The following is a 19,462-nucleotide window of genomic DNA, read 5'->3' on the forward strand; positions in this document are numbered from 1 at the left end:
GGTGTTGAGTGGGTCATTGTTTCTGTCAACTTTTCAAAGTGACCTACATTTTCTTCAGCTGCGTCAGGCCCTTGAAGGCTCCGGTGGCCTCCAGCATGGAGAGGTCGTTGTTGTTGAGACGCCTAGGCCAATCACAAACAGAGGAGGTGAAGAGGACGGAGGAAAACATCGTTAGCACAAGAGATGCTCTGGAATGTGAGCTTTTTGTGCATCCAAGCAGCATGAATCCACACACACATGTCAACATGAACAGCTGTAACATCGTGCATGTGTGTGTTCGTATGCTGCATATAAATACGTCTGTGAATGTGTGTGTGTGTGTGTTTGTGTGTGTGTGTGTGTGTGTGTGTGTGTGTGTGTGTGTGTGTGTGTGAGCATTGTAGTCAAGTGTTGAATATGGCGCTGTCACGGTGAATGCTCTGGATCACAGGCTAAGATACATGAGTGTACCACAACATATAGAGTATAAATACAAAATGCTTAAAGTCATTGAAGTACACAAAGAGGACACAAAGAAGCACATGACAACAGAAATATACTTGTGCATTTATAAAGAAATATCAATCATGTGTTCATATCAGTTCCTCCTTGTGTCCAGTATCTGCTGTGACCTCCTTGTAACTAAATGTTTCTGGTAACTGCTGATCAGTGGTCTACAGCAGCTTGGAGGAATTTTAGCCCATTCCTCAGAACAGAACCACTTCAGTTCTGAGATGTTGGTGGGTTTCCTCACATCAACTGCTTGCTTCAGGTCCTTCCACAACATTTCTATTGGATTAAGGTCAGGACTTTGACTTGGCCGTTCCTAAACATTCATCTTGTTCTTCTTTAACCGTTCTTTTGTAGAACCACTTGTGTTCTTGGTTCTCGTTGTCTTGCTGCATGACCCAGTTTCTCTTCACATTCAGCTCATGGACAGATGTCCTGACATTTTCTTTTAGAGTTCACTGGTAGATTTCAGAATCCATTGGTCCATCAGTGATGACAAGCCGTCTTGGTCCAGATGCAGCAGAACAGGCCCAAACCAGGACATTAGCACCCCCATGTTTGATGGAGGATGGGAGGATTTTGATTTATTTTTTTCTTACTTTATGTCACTTAAAATAATATGTTGCACAGGCATCAACCAGGCTGTCCTATTCAAACCCCAACTCCTCCACCAGTCTCTTACAACTGAAGAAGCTACTTGGATGAAACGTCCAGTTGCAATTCTTCAGCATTTTTGGATATACCATGACCTAGACTGACTGAGAAGCTTCACTGACATATTTTATGTTATGTGCTGACATGAAGACAGTCAACTGAGTGTAGTTATTGCTGCAGAGTTGTGTGTATTTGTACGGGTGTGTGTTTGTGTCTCACAGCTCTTCAGTTGAGGGCGGCAGGTGTTCAGGGAACTTGGTGAGGCGGAGGTTGGAGCAGTCGACCACGTTGGCCTCGCAGCGACATTTAGCCGGACACACTGGCTTACTGTTACACTCATAGTTCAGACGTCTGTCCTCGGTGCCTGGACACAAACAAGACAGACGGACGGACTCTCGTTCAAACTCTTAGAGATGATTCTAGAGACATCTACCAACCTAGATATTAAAGACAGGAAGTCAAGAGACATTTAAGATGGATGCATTTTTAGTTTAAATTACAGAACTGCTTTTGTCTTATTAAGTAAATCTACATCTGAAAACATCACAACACATCTCCCTATGGTTTATACATAAATACTACAGGTACACAAACACATATGATCACCTGGGATGTGGTACTGCTCCTTGGCTGTAACGAGAAGGAAGCAAAAACAAAACTATGTCAGTCAAAATGCTTCACATAGACACACAACCACTCACGCTCCTGGAGGACATCATGTATGAAACTGGCATCAGTTCAGATAAATCAGAAAGGACGAGTTAAAAAGGACTTTGCTGTTTTATGGAAGCAATGTGTCGGGCCGGCGTGAAGCTTTCCAGGCCTTGGCACCGGACTAAAGCAGCGTGGAGCACTTTGTGTCCGGAGGCTGGCTTCACACACACCGGCACCGTGTGGTAGGTGAAAATGGCCGGGGAGCTTTTAGCTACAGCAGCCGCTGAGATTAACACTCTTCTTCTTCTTTCACTCTCTTTGCTTCAGACACTTTACACGCTTTCCTTGTTCACTGTGTCACTAAAGGACCTGGGGTGTCGGCATAGCAGCGATGTGGTAACAAAAGACCGTTGACTGTTGTGATGGAAAAAACTTTGGCAACGTAAAGTAGACGCAGCAACCAAGTTCCTCAGATGTTTACAGCAAAGAAACACTGTCCATGACTTTGGTGTCCAAGTCCAAATACTGATTAGCGCTGAATCAGTTTGATTCTGATTCAAACGCCCCGATTTGATTAATTAATTCCATAATATTTTACCTCTAGTTTCACATTATGCACATGGCTTTACTCATGTCCAGCTCTTAACTGTCGTCACACTTTTTACATCCAATATGATGCCACACATCAGCTTTCAGGCCTGAGTTGTTCTCAGTAGCAGTAGTAGCAAGACAAATCTGCAGGAAATGGCATGTATTTAAAAAGATCAGTCAAAGGATTTGTGAAGCAATCTTGGATCTTTCAAAATCTGGATTTCTTTTTAAACCCAATCCATCTATCTAACTTTCTTGGCCAGCAGTCTGGATTTGAAGTGTGGACAGAGAAGTGTTTCTGACAGCACAGTATAAATAACATAGATGTGAATACAGCAGTTTAAGAGAAAAGGCTTTTGCAGGATCGTAATTCGATGTTTGCTGCAGTTCAGTTCTTTGTCTCTCTCTCACACACACATGCCTGCAAACACACAGTGGCACTGACTGACCGGAGCATCTGAACTTGTTGCTCTTGATCTGCGCGATGCGTTTGTTGGCGAGGCGGCGAGGGCTGGCACAGCGCGCTCCGCTGGTCTCTATGGGGTTGGAGCGCAGGAAGTCAGCCAGCCACTTCACATTACAGTCACACACAAAGGGGTTCTGGGCCAGATGGCTGACGAGAAATCACAAAAGGAAAAGGACGTCAGTCGGATCGGGCTGAATGGAGTGGAACCAAACTTAAAATAGCATGCGTGCGTTGACCGCCTCACAGCGTCTGGATGCTGTGCAGCGAGCTGAAGGTGCCTTTGGCCAGACTCTGGATCTTGTTGTCGTACAGCGACAGGAGAGCCAAGTTCTCCAGGTCTTTGAAGACCGTGGCTCGGACGCAGTGGATCTTATTTGCATTCAGCAGCCTGTGGGATGATAGGAGACCATATCCAATAAGGAAGCAGATGATAAATTAGAAGCTCTGCTCTGGGTTTTGGGTTCTGCTCTAATATCACAAAAGGACTTCTGAAAATGAACGGTAGCCTCAGATACCTGGTCAATCAACAGCTTTAGGTAATTGCATGATTTGTTTTCTCATCAGACTCCTGCAACTAATAAAACAGATAAAACAGGGCTGGTCTGGTCTAGGTGGGTGCTACATGTCTAAGTAACATCCACACCAATGAATGCCAGGTCCAGAAGTTTCCCAGCAGAACATTGAACTGTCACAAGATGGTTTGAATGTTATTGACTTCTCCTGTCAGTGGTCATAATGTTGTGACTGATTGGTGTATATTGGACACTTGTTTGCAGAATCAACGGGCAGTAGACCACATTTGTATAAATTTACAATATAGAAACATTTGAGAAAACCAACTGAGAACCTTGACCAAGAAACCGCCGTTCATATCGAATCACAACTACCTGTATTGTTGCTGCCTAATAGGCAACGGGAATGTTTTTTTTAATCGCGGTGCACATCAGAACTTTAGCTGCTACACTATCCCATCTAACAACATGCTGTGGAGTACTATTAAATGCTACTGATGGTGCTGAGGTGCTGCCTGTTTTTATACAGGCTATACATATCTGCAGCTCACAGTATGTAGCACATGAGCTGTCACCAGCGATCGGTGTAGATTGGATTCTTCGTCAGATGAGTATCTCTAACAGTCATAAGGAACAGATTTACATTACTGACTTGGCAAAAACTGTATCGTCAGCACGTTCAGACAAACAAATGAACGCTGTGGTTTGTACTTACAGCAGCTCCAGAGAGGACAGGCCATCAAACACTCCACCGGGCAGCTCAGTGATCTTATTGCCGTACAGAACTCTGAACACACACAAAACAAAACAGCAACAAATGTCTGAGAGGCTTTCTGGTTCTGACCCATCAGTCCGTGCAATTATCACGACGACTTTGTTCAAAAGCTGCATCATCAAACAACATTAAGACTCATATCCACACATTTCTACACACAGAGTCTACAAACAGGACAGATAATCCAGTGAATGCAAACATACCTGGTGTATCTGTCACATGCACACATGCTGTGAGTATTTGTTCATAAGAATTCTCTGTTTGCAGAGATCAGGCATCGCTTTTGAATTATTCATACCAACACATGCACAAACATACTCATGCAGTGGAAGCGTACGGAGGTAAAATACGCTAACACACATTTGCAGAGACGCTCTCAGCGCTCCCTACATTCAGACGCAGAGTGCTTGTTATTACTCACAGTGAGTTGAGAGCTCGGAGGCCGTGGAAAGCATCGGGAGCGATCTCAGATATCTGGTTGTTGCTCAGGTCTCTGAAAGAGAATGATTCATGAAGCGGTGAGAAACAAAGCTACGTGTCCACGCTGTAAAGAGAAAGACTCAGTCATGTCAGTCATCTTCTATACCCGCTTAGTCCTGTTAAGGGTTGCGGGGGTCTGCTGGAGCCTATCCCAGTTGGAAGAGAAAGACTCCTCTTTTTTAAATAACTCCGACTAAGACATTAGACAGACTTTATTCATCCACAAGGGAGACTGCTTGGTCACAGGATGTGCTCAGTTGAACATAAGAAAAACAAGAAAAATGAAGGTGGTGATAGTTATTACAATTAAAAATATAATTAATAAAATCAAATAAAAGTAAAATAAAATAATTGGGAGGCTCAGTGGTGTGGTGGTTAGCACTGATGCCTCCCAGCCAGAAGGTTCTGGGTTCTAATCCAGGCCGACTGGTTCCTTTCTGTGTGTAGTCTGTATGTTCTCCCTGTGTCTTCGTGGGTTCTCTCCAGGTACTCCAGCTTCCTCCCACCTCTAGACCAATGACAGCTGGGATAGGCTCCAGCACCCCAACGACCCTCCAGAGGAGTAGAGGTTACAGAAGATGAATGAATAAATGAATGAATGAATGAGTTTTCTTATTGGATTCAAGTTTTACTTCCTGTCTTTGTCTTGTGTCTGTGTGGGTTTGCATATATAACTGTTGCCTTTGTTCTTTGTCTGTTCTGTTACCCGTGACGTTACCCCTGTTTGTTGCTCGTATTTTCTCGTTTTGGTTTTGGTACTGTCCTATTTTTTGGATTTGTGTTCTTGGATTACCCTACTTCTCCCTTAGTGTCTTGTTTTTGGGTCCATCTTCACCACATATACAACACCAAGGCTGTGTTACCCTAATATCTTCAGCTCCTTTTCCTTCTGGTTCTTCTAGAATCAAGATTTATTCACAAAGACGACATTTACTTCAAACAAACTCATTTTCAACTCATTTTATTTCCTTTTTATCTGATCTGAGGACCTTTTTTTTCTCTCCGGGGTTAAACATGCATGAATGATCTTTATTGTTCATTTTTCTGAGCCCTGAACCAAACTGAATCAAATAAAAATCACTTATAAAAATGAAAGTAACGACTGGACTGTGTTGTAAATGAGTCTGACAGTATTTTATTTTGTATGTGTGTGAGAGAGAGAGAGCAAGAGAAATGTTTTAGTGGCCAAGTTACATTTTTTGACATCTTTGATTTGCTCTGAATCTGCTCAACTGTCACAATAAATTTTAAGAGACACCACTTAAACCAGCCTGGTAATGTAATCACCCCCACCCCCACCCTCACCCCCTTCAGAGCTCTGGATGGTCCCACAGTGATGATGTAAGGAGGGGAAAAGCGATAAGATTGAGAGGAAAAGGAAAACCACAGAGATACAACGATGTGGAGAGAGAGAGAGAGAGAGAATATCTAAAGATAGAAAGACAGAAGAGAAAAGCAGCCGTGGAGGACGGAACAAAAACCACAAAGACAGAAGACAAAAACAAAGTCGGGAAGCCAGAATCATTATTATTGTGGTCACATTTGCATTTTTTTAAACATATGCATCAGAGCACAATGATCCATGTTTAACTTATCATGCAGAAAATAAACTTTTAAAGGCCTGATGACGACTGCACGTCTTTGCAGGCTGATATAAATAAAATGCTCCTCAACGTCGAGCAGGAAAACCACAGCTCAGCGAAGAGTGGAGAAAGAAGAGGAGAGCGATCCAGTTGGCAGATTATAGACTATAAAACATTGATTTTATTTTTTATTGCATTTTCTCAGAGGAATTATTCTTCTGGAGACAGAAATATTGTGATGTCTTTGACTGATTTAAAAACTAGAAGTAGAAGAGCCCCAGAACCACGGCTTTTCTAGCTAGGTAGTGTTAGGGCTTAGTGCATCTTTAAAGCGTCCAGAATAAAAGAAAACCTGTTATGATGGAACAAATAAGTTTCTGAATGACAATATGTAAACGCAAATGACATTAAAACATGTATGTAGTAAAGGCTGACGGACTTTTTTACTTTTTTTAAATTCGACGTCCACTAGTCGATGACGTCACACACATAAACACAGTAGAAAGTAATGGAGTCTATGTTCTTGACCTGAATACACATTGTTTAACACAAAAGAAGCTACGGAGGATTTTCTGCAAGTTTACTGAAGCCTGAACAGAAACTACTGTCGGCCGTAGACCACGTCAACACCATAAACATCGTCAGTCAAGGTGCATTCACTGACATCAAGGAAAACACACTCTACAGCCACAGCAACAATCTCAAATGATGTAACACAACAGAACTGAACATAAACACATGAGCTTATCAATACTGTGAGCTGCAGATATGTATAGTCTGTATAATTCAGCACCATCAGTAGCATTTAATAGTACTCCACAGTGTGTTGTTAGATGGGATAGAGTAGCAGCTAAAGGTCTAATAACTTCATCAAATAGTTGAGTCTGTCTTCTGGCAACTGAGCATGTTGGTTCATCATCCTCACCATTTCACCTGTCTGCTTTACATGACATGGTGCCACGCTCATGAATCCACCGCTCACTAACAGGTAAATGTTTGCATTGTAACAGGTGACTGTTTAGCTCTCAAACTGACCATTTTATATTACATCCAACAGGATTGGCTGGATTTACCACATGATGACAAAAGTGCAACTTGACATCCGTTTCTTCAGTGAACTTTGCAGATATTGGGGCGATCCGAGGCTAGTTTACTGTGTTCTCGTTGACAAGTGATAGAAAATGTTCTGTGAGTTGGAGTTTGTCTGCACGACAAAACGTCTCTCCATCATGGACAATCCATCTCATCCACTCCACCAGACTATAGAGGGACAGTAGAGTTCATTCTCCAACAGACTGATCCAGCTCCACTCCCACAGTGAACGCTACAGGACGTCATTCATACCAAACTCTATCCAACTTCTTCTATCCAAAAGATAACTCCATTCATATCATTATCCATCCTATGTATACAGGGTATATTTACTCCTTTTTCTGTCTCTTGTCAGTTCGTACAGATGCAAGTCTTGTACATTTTTTTCCTTACACTATTGGATTTTATTGTACTTACACCTTACACCTATTTTTTCTTTTACTCAAAGGTGTTTTTTTTCTATGTGCAACTGAGCTACTGACCAAGCAATTTCCCTTGTGATGAATAAAGTCTGTCTAAGTATTATTTTAATTTGAATTGGTATTAAGAAGCATTTAACTGTCGTGTGCATTGTGCTGCTTTTTTGGGGGGGACTCACATTCGTCGAAGCTTCTTGTAGGAGGTGAAGGCACCTGGAGGAACCGACTTGATGCCATTCTGCTCCAGACGGCTGGAGAGAAAAAGAGAGAGGAAGTGATTTATTAAACGCTGCTCCCATCAGCAGACCTGTCTTCAAGTTTCACTCAGTTAATCACACAGCATTCATTACATAAATGTTTTTATTGGCTAAGTGAAGAATCGACCTAAGAGCTAGCATGAAACAACCAAACAAACAAAATAAATGCAAGTCTAAGTTCTTAAATTAATTTACCTCCAAGGGGTTAGTGTTGGGGAGTCTCTGAGCGAAGCTTTGCTAAATTCTAAAATAAACACGCAATCAAGCTAACCACTTTAGTGAAATCACATACGGGAAACAGACTCGGCCAGATCGGACTTTCAATCACCCTGATTTGTTATTTTTAAAACAACAAATAACTATATTAGTCGAAACCAAAACTGCTGAGATTTTCACAAAAGGGGCAAATAAAAAACATCTCTGCTCTGGCTTTGAACAGTGAACACAACTCTGGTGTGAATTTGTTCGACGTTTAGCAGCGAAGCATCATGAAGTCCGACTGATACGGTTTCCTTCTCTCCAGCAGACATGAGTTCATAAACGAGTTGTGCAGTGGAGACAGACACATTGAGCCTTTACTGCTGGAGCACACATCACAAGAGCTGATGTACTGGCTGAAACATGAAGCACACGTAATGGCCTGTAAAATCTATTTATTGGATTTGTCCAAGTTACCACCCGCTGTGACAAATGGTCCCCGTCCCACAGCTGAATGTCAGCTACTGGCAGGAGTGGGCTCGATTCTGGAAGCTTGTGAAGGGAAGTGTCCTAAAAACATGAGAGTTTCCATGATGTACGTTTAAAAAGTAACTATAAATAAGCACAATTACATAATTAACACGTCAGTCTGGCTCACTCTGTAACATCTCCACCCAAACACTAGTCGACGCTGTGTCTTTTTTGCCAGTCGTGTTAATTTTTGTTTCTACTTCCTGCTTCACTTTTAACAACGGCGACTGAAACTTTGGCCGAAATTTCACCAAAGACGAGTCGTACTGATGTTTGTATCTCTGAACCTTCTCAGTTGTATGTTCTGCTGGGACGTCTGGACGTCCGCCACGTGAGTAAGCGTATTGCGTCACTTCCTGCTTCTGCACCGTGCAGTGTTGCTGTTCGCAGAGTGTTTCGGCTTCTTTCAAATTACAAAAACGTTCTGTGTATAGCGGGGATTCTTACATATCTTCTACTCAACCACTTGTCCTTCATAGCTCCGTTTGGACCTCACATAACCTCTCACTTACTCAACTTTGGTCTGTGAACTTTAGCGGTTAGCCATGTCTCCTTCTGCTTCTCTGCTTCTGTTATTGACGCTATATAAATAAAACTGAATTGAATTAAATTGAAATGAACCTTTCCTTGATGTGTTCCATCTTTACTGATCCAAAACAATCAATTTGAAAACTGCAGAGATGGAGAAGCAGCCGGAAATACTAAAGAGGAAACACACTACCACCAAGAGGACCAATCACAGCTCTTGGTCTGCGTCGCTGTGACGCGTAGTTACATTTCTGGGGAGGTTCACGCCAGGCTACGGTGTTAGAGTCTGCAAACTGACGCAGACGTATGAACCGTGCATTACTCACATCTCAGTCATGGCCTCTGGGAGGTGGGCGGGGATGGCAGTGAGGCCCCTCCCTCGGCAGTCCACAATGTTGTTGCTGCAGGAACACATCGGAGGACAGGACCCGGATGCCAAACTGCACGGCTGAACGAAGGCGCTGTCGCCGTGGCCTAAAAGAAAAAAAGAAAACCGTTTCAAGTTCAGCCACATCGTGCACGTTTGGAGCACGGTGCGTCGTGCTGAGGGTTCTACCTGAGCAGGCGAAGTCGCTCTTGCGCAGCTCGGCGAGGTTGAGGCCTCTCAGAGGGGGAGGAGAGCTACACTGGGTGTAGAGGCCCAACACCGGCCGCTGGCGCAGCCATGGAGACAACCAGGCCAGGTGACAGTCACAACGCAAAGAGTTAGAGTGGAGACGGCTGAGAGGAGGACGGAGGAGGACGAGGCAGGGACACGGAGATAGTTACTAATCTGACTGTGCTACTGGCATTTCAACAATGCACTGAAACGTGGGGAGGCACTTACAAGGTGCGGAGCTTTGGCATGTGGTTGAAACTGGAAACTGGAATACTAGTGATGTTGTTGTTGTTCAGCGTGCTGAGAGAGAAAACAAATAAGATGGATAGAGGAGGAGGTAGAGGATAATAATTACAGAGGAAGACGGCACAAACCAAGGAACAGAGAAGGATGGAGTTACAAGGGGGACGGGTGAGTTTAGGGAGAGATGGGAGGGGGATAAAAGGATGAGACAGAAAATAATTGATGGGAATAAAAATGAGAGAAAGTCAAAACAGGCAAGTGGAAGAAGGAAAGAAGAAGAGAAAGGAACAGAAACAAGATTTCAAAAGAACTGTAGTGACTGTATTCATTTCTGGAAAGATGCAAAACAGTCTGAGAAGTTTAAAGTTCTGAATACTCACAGTACTTCCAGAGATCGCAGAGCTCTAAACGCCCCCTCCTCAATACAGCGGATGTGGTTTTTATCCAGCTGACTGGAGGTTAGAAGAACAGAAGACCAGATAGATTTCATTCTACCTTCATATGACCATGGCATTAACATTTAACCCTCATATTGTCTCCCTGTGGACCACGCAACTGTCGTCCTCCAGGGTTTTTTTGCCACAGATACTTGATCAGTTTGGGAGGCCAGGTCAACACCTTGTGCTGTTCTTCATGTTTTTTTTTTTTTAGTTGTTTCTAAAGTGTTTTTGTGTTTGTGTGTCGATGTTATTCACTTCTCCTGTCAGTGGTCATAATGTTGTGGCTGATGAGTGTATATTGGCCACTTCTTTGCAGAAACCATGAGTAGTACACCACATTTATATCAAATTATATCATATAGAAACATTTGAGACGGGTCGAATTTGACCCAAAGCACAATTTGAAAGTTGGACTTTTTCTTTCTGCAGACCGTATCATTATCACCACCCTTCAATCTTTTTTTATCCTCTACTTTCATACTTTCTATTTCATACTCTTCTTCTGTGACTCACAGGTTTTTGAGGTCTGTGGCTCCTCTGAAAGCTCTCCTAGGAATGGCCTGGATGGCATTTTCACTTAGGTCTCTGAAAAACAAAGAAAGAAATAGACAAAGAAATGATTCCACATTCAACAGTTTAACATTAACACACATCAGTCCTCACAAATGTGTTGGTCGCACAAGTTTAGTCATTCCAGTCTGTCTCATGGAGGTTCAGACGTTAGAAAATACAGAAAACAGCTCTGAAAAGCAAAGCTGTCACTGTCAGCGCAGAAAACAAATGGTGTTTTTTTTAAAAGAAATATACTTTTAATTAAATATATTTTTAGAAAATAATAAAATTTAGAAATAATTTAAATTTTATTAAAAAAAATACTAATTTAACATTATTATTTCACAAAATATATAATTTATGAAAATATAAATTAAAATATATTTATAACTATACAATTCATGAAGATATATAATTTATAAATATAAAATAAATAAAAATAAATTTGATTTTATGAAATATATAATTTAATTTTAATTGAAATTTTAATTTTGTGAAATATGTTTTTTAATGTAATTAGATTATTCTATGATGCTTTTTTTTTTAATAACTCTGTTGTTAAAGATTATTCAACCATAAGAAAGGCTCCATAGTTTCTGTCATATATTTATTTTATTAAGATCACTTTTCTGGGCTCAACAACTTTCTGAGGATTAAAGGTCAAAGGTTATGGTTAGGGTAACGGGTCAGGGAAAGCATTATGTCAATGGAAAGTCCTTTCAAAGATAGAAATGTGAGTTTGTCTGTGTGTGTGTGTCTAAGACTGATCCCAGGAGACGATGTACATCATCTCTGGCTGCCCCGGAGGACCTCGGACACACTCCATTAACATCAGGGTCAAACCAGAGGAAACACCCACTGAGACCTAATGTAATGTACTCTACAGGACAAATTAATTGGAATCTCCTTCTAGAGGGAATGAGCCACGGGGGGGAGGGGGGTCAAGAAACGAGAAAACCACTGAAACACACCAATCAGCCACAACATTATGACCAGGAGAAGTGAATAACATCAACCATCTTGTGACAGTTCAATATTCTGCTGGGAAACTCCTGGACCTGGCATTCATTGGTGTGGATGTTACTTAGACATGTAGCACCCACCTAGACACCCTCAGAAGGCCCATGTCCATTCTCTGATGAGTCACCACACGGGAGACCTGGACAATATTAGGAAGGTGGTCATAATGTTATGACCCAAAACTGCACAAGTTGAACAACTATGACCCGGATGACTGACAGACATTATATAGCAAAGCAATAAAGCTTCACTCCGTTTGGTGAGAAGCTGGTGACCTTTCTTATACATGTCTGTGAAGGTTGTCAGTCATCCAGGTCATGGTCTAAGACCCATCAGAGGGACTTCAGGGATGAGGGCGGGGGTGTCAAACTCATTTTAATTCAGGGGCCACATACAGCCCAATTTGATGTCAAGAAGGCCAGACCAGCAAAATAAAAGAATATGGGCTAACCTCTAAATAACGACAAGTCCAGATTGTTTCCTGTGTTTTAGTCCTAAGAAGAACATTATGAAAGTGTTTACATTTAATGAACTATCCTTTACAAAACATTTTATGAACAACCTGTATTTCTTTTTTTAAGAAAAATAAGAGTCATTTTGATGCATTGCTGCCATCTGCTGTTTAGTTCTTCGTCTCAGTGTTGTGTTATATCCACGACTCTGACTAAAACACTCTGACACTTAGTGGACAAATTAAGAATAGGTGCCAATTTTATCAAAAAATTGCAGTTAATATCTTCTATGTAATAATAACTCTGCAAATTCATCCTGATGGGCTGTATGTTTGACACACCAGGAGTAAGGTCTATGGACATGATGGTCAAAACACGTAGATGTTGGGATATATCATACAACATGCTGACATTCAGTCAAACTTGAGCCAGTTTAGGACATAAAGCTATGTTCTTTGTCACAGACTATAGACAGTTTGCAGGCTGGTCCGGCTCTACAGCCAATCTGTGTTCTCATTTTCTTTCTGTCAGCTTACAGCTTTGTTTCTGTCAAAGGTTTGTTGGTAGAGTTCTTTTTCTATGAAGCTAAAACAAAGGAGTGTCTGAAAAATAATCATCAAGTCAAAGTACTTAGTAAAAACCAAACTAAAAAGGTCAATCGTCAAAGCTGAAGCATAAAGTTGAGCAGTGTCTCAGACATGAACCAGTGAAGGAGGCGATGAGGGATATAGAGAGTGACAGGACGACCGAACGGAGGAAGGGATGACGGATAGAGAGTGAAAAAAGTGTTGGCTGGTACAAGACATGGAGAGTGGTACTGGGGAAAAACAAGAACATAAATTACAGGGTAAACAAAGTCCGGCGGTTCGGTGTTTGAGACAGCAGACCCAAAAGTGTACGGATTAGGAAATGAGTGGCATCTTGAGAAACTAGCAAACAAATAGAAACGGGTGGAAAAAGGCAAAGTCAGGGACGGGATAAGAGCCGGAGGGAGAGAGAGGAAAGCCACCGTCAAGACTACACAAATATCTAGAGCAGCAGACAGGGATGCAGACGTAATAGAAAGCGACAGCGGTGGAGAGAGATGGAGTCCAGTTGTACGTAGAGTTTTTCTGCTTCGTTTCAGAGACGGCTCAAGGTCAGTGAACCAAACGAACTCTTTGTTTTTGTCTGTCTGCCTCTCTCTGCTCACTTCCAGTGAAGCTTTATATCCACTCCTGAACACGACAGAGAGAAAGCCATGAAGTATTGTGGCAGCAAAAAGTTATTTAACAGTGATTTCAAAGTTTGAAATCTTTGTTCCAATAAACCAGACTAAGTTTTTTCATAGAACACAGATTCAAACGTTTGACTCTTGAATCTGCAGTTTAATGGACCGTAGCCAAGAGCTGTGATTGGTCCGTTTGGTAGTAGTGTGTTTCCTCTTCAGTATTTCCAGCTGCTTCTCCATCTCTGCAATATTTAAATCGATTGTTTTGGATTGACAAAGATGGGACACATGGTGGAAAGGTTAACTGAGGAGGTTCAGAGATACAAACATTTATACGACTCGACTTCACGAAATTTCTGCGGAAGTTTCAGTCTCCATTGTTGAAAGTGAAGCAGGAAGTAGAAACAAAAATGAACCCGACTGGTAACAAAGACACAGCGCCGCCTAGTGTTTGGGTGGAGATGTTACAGAGAGAGCCAGGACTGACGAGGTACAAGTAGAAATGGGCTACAGCGTCTAGTCTGAAAGTACTTTAAATGAGCCTTAGCCAATAATCAATAACAGTGACCAAAACATTTAAACATTTGAGGTACGTACGTATTGAACCGGGAGCAACCTGTATTGTTGCATCCCTGATATAGAGGTTATATTTTACATGTAAGAAATTATCTCTCTATCTTCAGGGTGTGTTTCCACTATCTCTATCCAATAAAAACAACATGCCTACAACACAAGTAATTTCCTCCCACTTCCTTCCTCTGCAGTCTGTAGCCATCTCCATGGTTCTGACTGATGGATGATTTACACAACATGAATAAAAAACTAATGAATAATAAATAACTGAATTTAGACAAATGCACTTCTGAATATGTCACACTGAAACCCATGCACATACACACCTGTATCATTAGACATCCCCCCCTCATGTTCACACTGACACACACTAATGTTTGTATGGCTGTCTTTATGAGGACTTTCACTGACATAAGATAAGACAGTTATTCATAGTACAATGTACAGTCAAATGTATTTTTGTACCTGTAGCCAGTAGTAAACACAGTAATAATTAACATAGTAGCATAGCACACGAGATAAAAAATATAAGTATGAATGTATAACTGAGAAAAATAAAATGCATTTACGACATTTTAAAGTAACTGTGTTAATAAAGTGCAGTGATGCAGTGATGCAGTGCATAATGCATTCCCTAGCCCCTGATCCTAACCATAACCTTTACCCTCAAACATCCTGGTAAAGACGTGAGGACTGGACAAAATGTCCTCACTTTGCAGAACCGTCCTCACGCTGATTGTGTAAGACTAAAAACTGGTCCTCAGAAAGATAGCTGTACAAGAGCACACACAAACACACACACACACATTATTAAAGATGTTTTCCCATCAGGTTGTCAAGATATCCGTTGCCAGGACACAAGGAGGCTGGATATGATGTTTAAACACAGACTGGTCACAGCTGGACGTGTGTGTGTGAGTGTGTGTGTGGACAGTACGTGGTCTCTTAATATTAGCTCTGTCTCCAGCCATCTCTTCTATTCAGTCTCTGATCCGTCCTATGTCTGTGCCCCCTCGCTCCTCTTCATCCTCTCATTGTTCTGTCGTCTCTCCTGTCGTTCCAATATCCTCCTCCCTCCATCCCTCCATCCCTCCGTCCCTCCGTGAGAAAGGTAAACTTTCCCACCCGTTTTCCTGCTCGTCGTCTACTCGTCACGTCCCCGTCCATCCGTCTCCTCTGTCCTCAGGTCAAACATGAGTCAACGAGGCCCTCACACTGTGGTGGTATTTCCCTTCATGCACATTCGACTGTTTTGCTTCTTTCTTCTGATTAAAAAGAAAAGAAGCCTAGCAGCGACCGACTATCACGCTCAACATGACCAACGCTGATGAATTAACTAAAGTTATTATCTAAATTAAGAAACAGACGCAGCAACAGAACATCTGAGCCAAACCACAAACACGCAGACAACAGCCAACATTTATAGAAACAATAAATAAATAAATGACTAGTGCAGCACATGTGATGGTGATCTAATGTTAATGTTACTTTGACTTGGAGATTTTTCATGTTGCTGGAAAGATGAATTGAGATTTGTCCAGGATTTGTTTTTCTGAGTCTCATTTTTTCTACAAACACGCCAAACCAGTCAAAGAACCACTGGTAATGAGGGCCGACTGTGACTGGGTCAAAAGACTTGCACTCCGTGAGGACTTACACGTACCAGGAAATAACTCTTATATACATGAAGAGGAAGCTAGGAAGAGCAACAAACCATGATGAAGAACGTATGTTTAATGATGCACCAGGTTAAAGGGTTAATTTTACAGTATGGTAGTTGGACTTGACTGACACATTAAATAAAGTTAGTAACAGAAAGTCATGAGGGGCAGATTTTAAATGTGTGCGTTTGCCATGACGTGAGGTATCAGGTGAGAAGACGTCAGATTGGTACATTCTTAGTGAGACGGAGACTACAGAACATTTCTCTGGATATTAAAGAACCAACCAGCCTGAGGACCAGTACCACCACCCTTGAAACTCAAGACCCTAGGAATTACACACTGATCAGGCATAACATTATGACCACCTTCCTAATATTGTGCAGGTCTCCCTTGTGGTGACTCATCAGAGAATGGACATGGGCCTTCTGAAGGTGTCCTGTTCTTAGTGGGGGGGTCTTTGAGGGGAGGGGCCTCTGTGGATCATCCCACAGATACTTGATCAGTTTGGGATCTAGTGAATCTGGAGGCCAGGTCAACACCTTGTGCTGTTCTTCATGTTTTTTTTTTAGTTGTTCCTAAAGTGTTTTTGTGTGTGTGTCTGTGTCAGGCTGCATCCTGCTGGGGATGGCTGCTGCCATCAAGGAGTGTCATTGCTATGGGGTGGGGGGGCCTGGTCTGGTCTAGGTGGGTGCTACATGTCTAAGTAACATCCACACCAATGAATGCCAGGTCCAGAAGTTTCCCAGCAGAACACTGAACTGTCACAAGATGGTTGAAATGTTATTCACTTCTCCTGTCAGTGGTCATAATGTTGTGGCTGATCGGTGTATGTAGGACACTTTTCTTAATCGTTTGGCGTTGATTAGAGTCGCTCCTTTAATGTCCTCTGGAAAACAGGAGACTTTTATACTAAAAAGACATGAAAACATCAAGACAAATAGTTTCATGTGGTTTTAATGATATTTCTAACAGCATGGTGGCGCTGTCTCTAATCCTAATCAGAATAAAAGAGATCATCTGGTGAAACAGTTGCATGCTACTGAGAACACACACACAGACATCCAGACAGGTCAGCAGACGGGCTGGAGGAAATCACACGGTTAATATTTTATTGTCAAAGTCAGGACCTCTCCTCAGCTGAACCCACAGAAACACACACGGTAGAAACCTAAACGAGTCAATGAGACACTGACAAACAAACAGAGGAGTTAAGAAATGAGATTAGACAACGAAAGAACACACTCCTGGGAAAAGACAAAAGAGGAAAACTGACGGCGAGACCCGACGGAGAGAGAAAAGGAAAGAAAGTTGAACACAGATGTGGAGCACGAAGACGAATAAACAAATGGCTCGAAGCGGGATCAGACTGCAGACGAACGTGGTCGACCAGGAAACCACAGTTTGAGAAGATGAACCTAAAATGACCTGCAGCCGACACACAAACACACACTCACAAACACACACACACATACACTGGGAATGTGAGGCAGCGAACACACACACACCAGACACAAACACTGAGGGATTCAGCAAACTGTCAAAATATGTCCGAACCTCTAAACTGTGATGAATATCCTGAAGGATTGGGGGGGGGGGGGGGGGGGCGAGAAGGACAAGGGACAAATAAATAAAAAAATAAATCAGGAGAGACAGAGAAAGAAACTGAATTTAGATGTTTCAAAAAACCCAAATGTAAGACTTTTGTTGTTGATGTTAAAGAACTATTCAGTACCAAACCCAACCGGCCATGAAACGACAGGAACCTCTCAAAGACCTTCAGCCATAATGTCACAGAGTGCACTTTGTTTGTTTTGTTTAGTGTTTATGTTATATCTGTCTCTCATTTGTCAAAAAAGGCTAAAATACAGCCACAACATTATGACCACTGACAGGAGAAGTGAATAACATTTAAACCATCTTGTGACAGTTCAATGTTCTGCTGGGAAACTTCTGGACCTGGCATTCATTGGTGTGGATGTTACTTAGACATGTAGCACCCACCTAGACCAGACCAGGCACCCCCACCCCATAGCAATGACACTCCTTGATGGCAGCAGCCATCCCCAGCAGGATGCAGCCTGACACAGACACACACACAAAAACACTTTAGGAACAACTAAAAAAAAAACATGAAGAACAGCACAAGGTGTTGACCTGGCCTCCAAATTCACTAGATCCCAAACTGATCAAGTATCTGTGGGATGATCCACAGAGGCCCCTCCCCTCAAAGACCCCCCCCCACTAACAACAGGACACCCTCAGAAGGCCCATGTCCATTCTCTGATGGGTCACCACAAGGGAGACCTGCACAATATCAGGAAGTTGGTCATAATGTTACGCCTGATCGGTGTATACAGTATGCTCTTTGTTGAAAACTAGACAAAATGCACATTTGCAGAATTTTTCTGTTGGGTGGGGCTTGTATTAGCATCGATATCTACGGAAAAGTTATGAAAAATTACATAAAAGTTCAGATCTGTCGTCTAAAGTCTTCAGGCTGCTGATTCCTCTAAATCTTGTGCTCGTGGTGAGTGATTCGATTTAAAGTCCTATTGAAGACGTCTGTGAGATTTATTTAACCAGACCCTCAGTGAACGCCGTCATGCATTATTTTAATAAGGTTAATATACTTTACTGCATCACCTGCACAGTTTGAATAATGGAGGTAAAGTTAGTGCATGAATGGACTCATTACTAACATAGTGTTCTGTATAATGGATGTCATCATTCCTGCTTTTAAATGACAACGAGGCAAAACAATCTTCTCTAAATTCCAGCTTTAATGTTTCAGTATTAGCAGAATACTGCAGAGATGTGTTTATACGAAAGTCACATTCACTTACAATCTTGTGCACAAAAGCACAGAGGAGGTTTCCTTCACATTATGAGGGTGATACTAACATTTCTTAAGACACCAAACTGTCAGGCTCCATTCTGGGGGAAATGTGTGTGGAAAGAAACGCTCAACCACAAAAATATTTTCTTTTCATGAAATGTCACGGCCGTTATTAGTCATGTGACGCTCCAGTGAAAGAAACAGTGCACATACAGAATATATATAATTGACTCACTCCGTCAGTCTGGGAACTTGAAAGCAACTTAAAGTGATTATGTGAAGAGAAATGTTTGACGGTTAAAAGACAGAAGATGAGAAAGAGAAAAGGATTCACGGAGAATAACGCAGAGAAACTTATTTTGTTTCTGCTTCTAAAGTCACCACATGTTCATTTTTTCTCATTTACTTTCTGTTTTTTTTCTGTGCCGACCGCAGAGCTGCAGGCGGAGAACTCACACAGACAAAACGCAGAACGAAAAAGAGAAAAATAACAACGAGGAAACGCACCAGACACACGTGGTAAATATTAGCCTCACACAACATGGAGAAGAAACAAGGCTGCCCCTTTAATTTAACACCATCTGAGCAGATCACGCTACGACACACACACACACACACACACACACACACACAATGAAGCACAGA

At 42.0% G+C, this 19,462-nt stretch overlaps 1 protein-coding gene across 1 annotated transcript in view; it reads right to left on the bottom strand.

The window, feature by feature from the left end:
• Nucleotides 1-19,462, bottom strand: part of LOC311505383 (slit homolog 1 protein-like) — a gene marked incomplete at both ends in the record, with an annotated part of 67,941 nt that overhangs the window by 21,676 nt on the left and 26,803 nt on the right. The window contains 13 exons of the mRNA XM_084568930.1: nt 48-122; nt 1,363-1,507; nt 1,750-1,773; nt 2,838-3,001; nt 3,099-3,242; nt 4,082-4,153; nt 4,563-4,634; nt 7,895-7,966; nt 9,556-9,703; nt 9,786-9,949; nt 10,056-10,127; nt 10,451-10,522; nt 11,024-11,095. Of these exons, the coding sequence (XP_084425056.1) occupies nt 48-122; nt 1,363-1,507; nt 1,750-1,773; nt 2,838-3,001; nt 3,099-3,242; nt 4,082-4,153; nt 4,563-4,634; nt 7,895-7,966; nt 9,556-9,703; nt 9,786-9,949; nt 10,056-10,127; nt 10,451-10,522; nt 11,024-11,095 (1,296 nt within the window). The remainder of the gene's footprint in view (nt 1-47; nt 123-1,362; nt 1,508-1,749; nt 1,774-2,837; nt 3,002-3,098; nt 3,243-4,081; nt 4,154-4,562; nt 4,635-7,894; nt 7,967-9,555; nt 9,704-9,785; nt 9,950-10,055; nt 10,128-10,450; nt 10,523-11,023; nt 11,096-19,462) is intronic.

This window comes from Chelon labrosus, assembly GCF_963514085.1.
Source record: "Chelon labrosus genome assembly, chromosome: 2".
NCBI classification, from domain to species: domain Eukaryota; kingdom Metazoa; phylum Chordata; class Actinopteri; order Mugiliformes; family Mugilidae; genus Chelon; species Chelon labrosus.